General features: G+C 47.7%; 1 protein-coding gene across 1 annotated transcript in view; it reads left to right on the top strand.

Moving 5' to 3' along the window:
- Nucleotides 1-8,923, top strand: part of Tmod2 (tropomodulin 2) — a 44,360-nt gene that overhangs the window by 14,092 nt on the left and 21,345 nt on the right. The window contains exons 2-4 of the mRNA XM_051140517.1: nt 2,161-2,347; nt 5,036-5,192; nt 6,758-6,880. Of these exons, the coding sequence (XP_050996474.1) occupies nt 2,222-2,347; nt 5,036-5,192; nt 6,758-6,880 (406 nt within the window). The 5' untranslated portion in view covers nt 2,161-2,221. The remainder of the gene's footprint in view (nt 1-2,160; nt 2,348-5,035; nt 5,193-6,757; nt 6,881-8,923) is intronic.

Raw genomic sequence — 8,923 nt, 5'->3', positions numbered from 1 at the left:
GGAGAGCCCTAACCTTCCCCAATACCCATGGTCCTCACATGGCTTCTCATGGCTTTCCTGCATTTTTGAAGCCCCAAATCCTGACCTTCTGACCTTCTGTTCCCACCATGGCTGCTTAGCTCCCACTTCCATCACCTGAGCACTTTGGAGTACATTGTGCCCACCCAGACAATCCAGAATACTTGCCCTGCAGTGGGTCCTTAATGTAGGGGCCCTGAGTGTAGCTCAGTTGTGAGACCCAGTCCCTTAGGCATAGCACATGTGTCCCCAGTCCTCCTCCTAGCCACCCCGGCCATCCCACCAGCCATTGTATACTTCCCTGTCCTGTGTCTCTGCCTGTGCTTGTCTCTGTCTTAGATGACCTTTGCACACGTGTGTCCTCCTCAGGACCTCTTCCTTCAAGGCTTGGTGACAATCTCTGTTTCAGGTGACTCTCAAATCTCCTCTTCCCTCATCCTGAGACTTTCAACCTACTTCAAACGTTACAGGAATACTTATCACATGGTTTTGGGTTTTTTTGGTTTTTTTGTTTTTGTTTTTGTTTTTGTTTTTTGCTATATGTGTGCTGCCTTGCTAAGCTATGATCCTCCTCGAGAGAGCTTTTCTAGAACTTTTCTTGGCAGCAGCAGGTATACAAGAAATGCATACTGCCTTGGAAGAGCTAGCTGAAGACTGAATGCAGGATTGTCTTGCTAGGGAAGACCTGGAGAAATTTCTGCAAGGGACTGAGGAAAGCTTGCATTCATCATAAGAGTTTAAGAATGAGGCATTCAGCAGGCCCTGGTGGCACACAGCTGTAATCCTAGCAGTCGGGAGGCAGAGGCAGGCGGATCTCTGTGAGTTCGAGGCCAGCCTGGTCTACAAAGTGAGTCTAAGATAGTCAAGGCCACACAGAGAGACCCTATCTCAAAAGGGGGGGGGGGACAAAAAAGAAAAAGAATGAGGCATTGGCATTTCAGATAGGTGGAGTACTAAAAAAAAGAATGTTTTGAGAGTATAAAGAAAGAAGAATTAGGAAGAATTGCTACAGAAACAACCACCACCAAAATAAAAAGAGAACATGAAGATGGGAGGGAGATGGGACTGCAGGGCACTGGAGGGGATTGGAGGGGGCACTGGAGGGGGTCGGAGGGGGCACTGGAGGGGGTCGGGAGGGGGCACTGGAGGGGGTCGGAGGGGGGCACTGGAGGGAGTCGGGAGGGGGCACTGGAGGGGGTCGGAGGGGGGCACTGGAGGGGGTCGGAGGGGGCACTGGAGGGGGTGGGAGGGGGCACTGGAGGGGGTGGGAGGGGGCACTGGAGGGGGTCGGAGGGGACACTGGAGGGAGTCGGAGGGGGCACTGGAGAGGGTTGGAGGGAGGTAGTAGTGGACAAATGTGATCAAAAGCCATAATTTAAAGATAAAACTTTCAAATAAAAAATAAACTATTAAAATGATCTCAAAGATGTCATTAAAAAATAATAGGTAAGGCCGGGCATGGTGGCGCACGCCTTTAATCCCAGCACTCGGGAGGCAGAGGCAGGTGGATCTCTGTGAGTTCGAGGCCAGCCTGGTCTACAAAGTGAGTCCAAGACAGCCAGGCCTACGCAGAAAGACCCTGTCTGGAAAAAATAATAATAATAAAGAAGGAAAGGAATAAGAAGTGGAGAGAGTAACTGTGCTCAGAGCTTTAGAATGACTCTTGTTTTCATTGCGTGGGCGGGGGGGGGGGGGGGGACGACAATGTGTTCTCACTCGGAGCCTTTGAACTCTTTCCTGAATGAATGCCAGGCTGTGTTCTTCACAGCCCTCTCTACCCTGAAAAGGCGTGAGTATGCTGCTTACAACCGCCCACAATTAGTCATTGTTCCTCAGTGGGTTTCAATGGAACCCGAGGATGGAAAAGCACTCACTACCCTGGAACCCAGAAGCCAGGCACACCTCTCAGAGCTAGGCCTTTGCTCACCTCGCTCTCCGCCGCCGTAGTCTGTAAAATCCTGTGATGCTATCTTGCCACCTTCCTTACAGGGCTGCCTTATGCGGGGGCAAAGATTGAAATAATACTGCAGGCTGTGGTCTGCTCTTTGGCTGTGCGGTAGAATCCATTACCGGCACGGCACGGTCTGTTACCAATTTGGCAGTTTTATGGTAAGGAGATAACAGTGTTTCTCTTTGTGGTAGTGTGAAGTCTTGGGAAGCTGGCCCACTTCAAGGTGCGTGAGAAAGGCGTGTCTCTGAAGCCATGGCGCTCCCCTTCCAAAAAGAGCTGGGGAAATTCAAGGACATCGACGAAGACGAGCTTCTTGGCAAGTTGTCAGAAGAGGAACTGAAACAGTTGGAGAACGTTCTAGATGACCTGGATGCCGAGGTTTGTGCCAAGGGACTGGAGCGGGCTGCTGAAAGAGAGCGCAGGAGAAAGGGGCGGTTCCCTCCTTCACCGTTGCCGAGGCCCCCACAGCCCAGACAAGCGATGTGTCAGATCCTTTGCTAGGCCCAGAGTCCTTGGAGGAAACGGCATTAAGTGTATTTCATGACTAGAAGGCACACTCACAAGAGTGACCCACACAGGAGCCCTCACTGCAAATGTCTGAGGTGCTGTTGAAAACGCCTCTGTAGTGTAGGATTTCTTTGGGTTTGTTTGTTTGTTTGTTTGTTTGTTTGAGATAGGGTCTCGTGTACTCCAGGCTGTCCTAGAACTCATGTAGCTGAGCATGACCTGCACTTCTGATCTTCCGGCCTCCACCTCCCAGGTGCTGGGACTACAGGCGTGGCAGCATGTTAAGGATGTAACTTGGGGTTTTCTGCCTGTGAAGCAAGCACTCTGCCAACTATGCCACGGCTCCAGACTGTTTGTTTGTTTGTTTGTTTGTTTGTTAAGACAGGGTCTTGTAGCCCAGGTGGATGGCAAACTCACTGCACAGCTAAGACTGACCTTGAATCCTTCCTGTCCTTACCTTCCAAGTGTTGGAATAACAGGCCTGAGCCGCCACACCAGCCAGACACCCTTTTTAAGACAGGTCTCACTGTGTAGTCTTATCTGGCCTGAAACTCACCATGTAGCCCAGGCTACTCTCAAACTCATAGAGAGCCACCTGGCTCTGCTTCCCAAGTGCTGGGATTAAATATATGTATGTAACTCTACAACCAACCCAGAATTTTTTTTTTTTTAAGATGGCGTCCCACTATGTAGCTAAGGCTGGCCGGTAACTTAGTACGTAGCCCAAGCTGGCCTCCTATGTGTTAACTATAAGCATGCAACACATGCCTGGATCTTCTTGGTTTTGGTTTTGGTTTTGGTTTTGTTGCTGTCATGGGGAATTTTGTTTGTTTGATTTGGTTTTGGTTTTGAGGTAAATCTTAGGTCTCCTGTAGCAGAGACTGGCTTGAAGCTACCTCCAGCTCACCGTGTATGCCAGGAGAAGCTCGGGTTTCTGATCACTCCACCTCCAGCTGCAAAGTGCTGGGATAGCCTGTGCTACCACTGGTATAATTTAGTTCAAACATACAAAGAACTTGAACTTCTATGACAGTATGTAGATGATTAGCATCCTAGTCTCACTTTCCAACATTTCTGTCAGTTCTCGAAAAGCTGGGCAGCTCTTGCTAAATACTCAGCAAGTGTTCCAGCCCTGAATGACATTATCTTAAAGTTGGAGGTATCCAGAGCTGTGATTAAGCCCTAAAAATGTCAGTAAATAAAATTATTCATATGACATTCTGCTCTACCTGATACCTGAGATGTTTATTTTTTTAATTTAAGTACAATTCTCCCCCCCCTCAGTTTTTTGAGACAGGATTTCTTTGTGTAGCCTTGGCTGACCTGGACTTGCTTTCTAAACCAGGCTGGCTGCAAACTCACGGTGATCCACCTGCCTCTGCCTCCCTGAGTGCTAGGATTACAGGCATGCACCACCATGCCCGGCTTAAGTGCAATACTTTTATACACATAAGGAAGGAATGTTGGGGCTTAACCAGGGCATAATGCCACATGCCTATCATCCCAACACTTTGGGGAGCAGAGGAAGATCATGAGTTTGGGTTGAGCCTGAGCAACATAGAGAGTTCTAGGGCAGTGTGGACTACAAAGGGAGACTTTGACTTAAAAATCTAAAATAAAGCCAGGTGTAGTGGCTTACTCTTTTAATCCTAATACCTGAAAGATAGAGGTAGGCAGATCTCTGAGAGTCTGAGGCAAGCTTGGGCTATGTAGTAAGTTCCAGAACAGCCAGTGCTACTTGGTGAAATTTTGTCCACAAAAAAAGAAAAGGAAAAACCAACCAACCAAACAACAACAACAACAAACTAAAACAAGAGCTGGCCATGTTGGTGAATGTTTTTAATCCCAGCACTCAGGAAATGGAGGCAAGAGGGTCAGGAGCCAGGGCTAGCCTCAGTTACATAGGGAGTTTGAGGCCAGCCAGGGTTACATCCGACCAAGTCTCAAAAAGACAAATAAATGACTCTTACTCAGGCAGATGTGGACGTACACTATAATATTTCCTTACCTCTTGGTTGTCTCTGGAGGAGACAGTTTAGAAATAAGTGAGTATGTACATCCTGCCTTAGGAGCCATGTATGCATACCTGACCAGACCTTATCACAGTAAACACAGAGAAACCTTTTCCTCCACGTTCTAGAAGGCAGCTGCAGATGTCCCAGAGGCTGATGCTTCTGTGGCTGTGCTCCTTGAGTTGGTTGGGTCCCTTCCCTTAGCAAAGGAGGTTAGAACAAACACGATCCCCAGAGCTGTCTTGGAGAGCACAGGCCTTAGCCAGTAAAGGTGCTGCCTGGCCTTCCCGCTGACAGCACATGCAAAAGAGGAAAGAGCTCAGAGCAGAGCGGTGGTGCACACCTGTAATCCCAACACTCAGGGAGGCAGAGGCAGGTGGAGCTCTGAGTTTGAGGACAGCCTGGTCTACAAAGTGAGTCCAGGACAGCCAAGGCTACATAGAGAAGCCCTGTCTGGAAAAAGGAAGGAAGGAAGGAAGGAAGGAAGGAAAGAAGGAAAAATCAGTCTAGCAAACATCTCCCCGACATCTCCTATCTGTCTTGTCAGAGTGCAATGTTGCCAGCTGGATTCCGACAGAAGGACCAGACCCAGAAAGCAGCCACTGGCCCATTTGACCGCGAGCACCTCCTCATGTACCTGGAGAAGGAGGCTTTGGAACAGAAGGACAGAGAGGACTTTGTGCCCTTCACGGGAGAGAAGAAAGGTAAGGCCAGCACACTGCACCTCAGGGGACAAAGTGCCCTTCACGGATTTGTGGAGCATCAGGCAAGGGAGCTGGCCTGGGAATAGGGAGTAGGCCTATCATCTGTGCATGGTGTTTCTGGACATTGGGACTCATAGATACAGGTACAACACCCAAAGTGAACCCTCAGGTAAACTACAGCTCATGGGTGGTGATGATGGTGGCGCAGATGCCCCCACTATAGTGTGGGATACAAGTAGGGAGGTTGAGGGGGCGCGTGAGTATTTTCTGCTTAATTTGGATATGAACCTAAAGTTATTCTCAAAATTAAAAGTCGTTAGTTTAAAAGAAAAAAGCAGAGCAGGATATGTGATTAAATAAATGGATACATGAGATGTGATCGTTCTGAAATGAATTCTGTTAATTTTTTTTTCAAAGTCTGAAGAAAAAAAGCTTTGGACATGTTAAACAGTGCCCTACAGGGCATTGCTGTGATAGCCCTAAGACCGTGCTCATCAGTTTGCATCTTTGCTTTGCTGGGGGTGTGGTTTCTGCATCAGAGCCCGCAGCATGCGTTGTCCCTGTCGCTCCCTCTGTGCTGTGCACATCTGACGGGTCACAAGCCCCTGAGAAGGAAATTAAGAAGGTAGAGCCCATCAGTGATGAGTCAGGTAAAGAGCCGTGGGTTACTGTGGAATGTGAGCGGTTGCTATGGTAATGCTGTTGCTGCTGTTGGACTTACTGAATTGTGGCAAGCATAATGTATAATGTTAAGAAAAAAATCTTCAATAAAAATTCCCCAAATGCTATGCATGAGATAGTGGCAGAATAATAAGAGCGAAAGCTTTTGTCGTTTCGTCTCCAAGTAGAGGGGTGGCTACGGCAAATTACCCGCTGCATCCCAGGTTCATGTTCTTATGGTGCTGGAGGTAGAAAAGAAGGCAGGAGCTATCGGAGTATAAATGGTGCACACAGTCACATCCTGTCGTCTAGGAGACGGCTGGTGGGGTACTTACTCTCTCGTTGCTGTGACAATGTGACAAAACACCGGGCAAAGGCAACTTAAGGAAGGAAGGGTCGATTTGGAGTCACAGTTCAAGAGCACAGTCCATCTCCAGCGGAGAAAGCGCGGCAGCAGAAACCCAAGGCGGAGACTCGCTCTGCATCTACGGGCAGGGAGCAGATGGATGCTGGGGCTCAGCTTGCTGTCTTCTTTTCAATCCAGGACTCCAGCCCATGCATTGGAGCCTTCCTCATTCAGGGCGGGTCTTTCTAGTTCACAAAATCCAGAAACCTCCTCATAAGCATGCCCAGAGATTTTTCTTTTCTAGATCCTGTCAAGGTGATGCTGTTAGCAACCACCCTTAGAAGAAGCTTAACTGCTAAAGTGTGGGTTCTGCGTGGTAAGAGGCAGGGTTCCTTCTCAAACTAGCTTTGCCCCATCCTGGCAGTTCAGGAACGTCAAATGATACGAGACAGTTCAATGATGCGTGTCTTTAATGCCAGCGTTGCATCTTCTGTTCGGTCTGCCAGCCCTACCCATAAGGCCGTAGTGCAGTTGCCTTTGTTTTTCTTCTGATTTAAAGGGAGAGTGTTTATCCCCAAGGAAAAGCCTGTAGAAACTCATAAAGAAGAGAAAGTGACTCTGGACCCAGAACTGGAAGAAGCCTTGGCCAGCGCCTCTGACACTGAACTCTACGACCTTGCAGGTCAGTTCTCAAGGCTGGCCTATGGGCCCCGATGTGACCCCCAGGCATGCACTCACTCCCCTGGGGGAACCCTGTGAGCTTCTAGTAGCTGCTGAGACTCGGTGCAGCCCAGGTGGCAGCCCTTACCTGTAACCCTGGATCCTGTGGCTGAGCAAGCCATGTTCTAGCCCATTCTACTGTTCAGGTACTGCCCATCCTACAAACCTCCTATGAGAAACTAAAGAGAGCAGATAAAAATAGTATCGAGAGCTTAAAAGAAGTAAAATTGCAAGCTAGGTGTGGGGACCCATGCCTGAAATGGTAGCATTAGCACTCTAAAGGCTGAGGCAGGGGGATTGTTGTGAGTTTGAGCCCAGCCTGGACTACAGAATTAAGACACTGTCTCAAAAAGAAAACAAAATTAGAAATTAAAAATGAATGAAGAAGGGCCGGAGAGATGGCTTAGAGGTTAAGAGCACTGTCTGCTCTTCCAGAGGTCCTGAGTTCGATTCCCAGCAACCACATGGTGGCTCACAACCATCTATAGTGAGATCTGGTGCCCTCTTCTGGCATTCACGCACACATGGGGGCAGAGTACTGTATAAAAAATAAATAAATAAAATCTTTTTTAAAAAATGAATGAAGTAATATCCCCATATGCTTTCCAAGAGTTTCTACATTAAAACAAACTTATGGACTTCATATATTTAATGGTCACTTTTTTGTTTGTTTGGTTGGTTGGTCTTGTTTTTGTTTTTTGAAACAGTTTCTCTATGCAGCCCTAGTTGTCCTGGAACTTGCTCTATAGGTTCTCTCCAGGCTAGCCTCAAACTCAGAGGTCCGCCTGCCCCTGCCTCCCGAGGGCCGGATTGAAGGTGTGTGCCACCACCTCCTGGCTTCACGGTCACAGTTCTGTGAAGGTATTTGTCTCCCTCACAGTCGCCATTACAAGTTGATTTGTGCCAAGCGGTCAGCTGGCCTTCTTGCTTCCTTAAGAAACTGAAACATGAGGACGACAACTACGACGATGACGACAGCAGGGCTGTTATTTTAGTTGATTTTACATGCAGATTGTATTAGTTGCTTTTTTGTTGCTGTGACAAAACACCACGACCAAGGCGACTTATAAAAGAAAGTGTTTAGTTGAATCTGCGGTTTCAGAAGGTGAGAGTCTGTGGTGGCGAAACAAAGGCACGGCAGTAGCAACGGCTGAACGCACACATCTTGATCCAAAAGCAGGAGGCAGAGCGCACTGGGAATGAGTCTTTTGGAACTTCAAAGCCGGGCTGGAGAGATGGCTCAGAGGTTAAGAGCCCTGTCTGCTCTTCCAGAGGTCCTGAGTTCAATTCCCAACAACCACATGGTGGCTCACAACCACCTATACTGAGATCTGGTGCCCTCTACTGGCATGCAAGCTAACATGCAGGCAGAACACTGTATAAATAATAAATAATAAATCTTAAAAAGAAAGAAAGAAACTTCAACGCCTGCCTACCCCAGAGACAAACATTCTCCAACAAAGCCATGCCTCCCAGTCCTTCCCACCCAGTTCCACTGGCTCAGGACCACCCATTCAAATATATGAGTGAATGGTGGCCATTAACATTCAAGCCACCATGTAGGTATAAGCTCAAATAATACAAAAGAAATGAAGTCTTTCCCCCAAATTAAGTCCATTCTCTTAAAAAAAAAATTTTTTTTTAAAATGTGATGCGGGCGGGTGAGTGACATAGAAAGTTCTAAAGTAGTATGGGCTACCTAGTGAGACCCTGACTTAAAAACCTAGAACAAGGGCTGGAGAGGTGGCGCAGAGGTTAAGAGCACTGTCTGCTCTGCCAGAGGTCCTGAGTTCAATTCCCACCAACCACATGGTGACTCACAACCATCTATAATGAGATCTTGTGCCCTCTTCTGGCATGCAGGTGTACATGCAGGCAAAACACTATATAATAAATAAATTTTTTTTAAAAATCTAGAACAAGAGCTAGTAATAAATAAAAAAATTTTTTTAATCTAGAACAAGAGCTGGGCGTGGTGGTGTATGTTCTTAATCCTCACACTGGG

Source organism: Acomys russatus, chromosome 32 (assembly GCF_903995435.1).
Source record: "Acomys russatus chromosome 32, mAcoRus1.1, whole genome shotgun sequence".
NCBI classification, from domain to species: Eukaryota; Metazoa; Chordata; class Mammalia; order Rodentia; family Muridae; genus Acomys; species Acomys russatus.
This window is presented reverse-complemented; position numbering and strand designations above follow the sequence as displayed.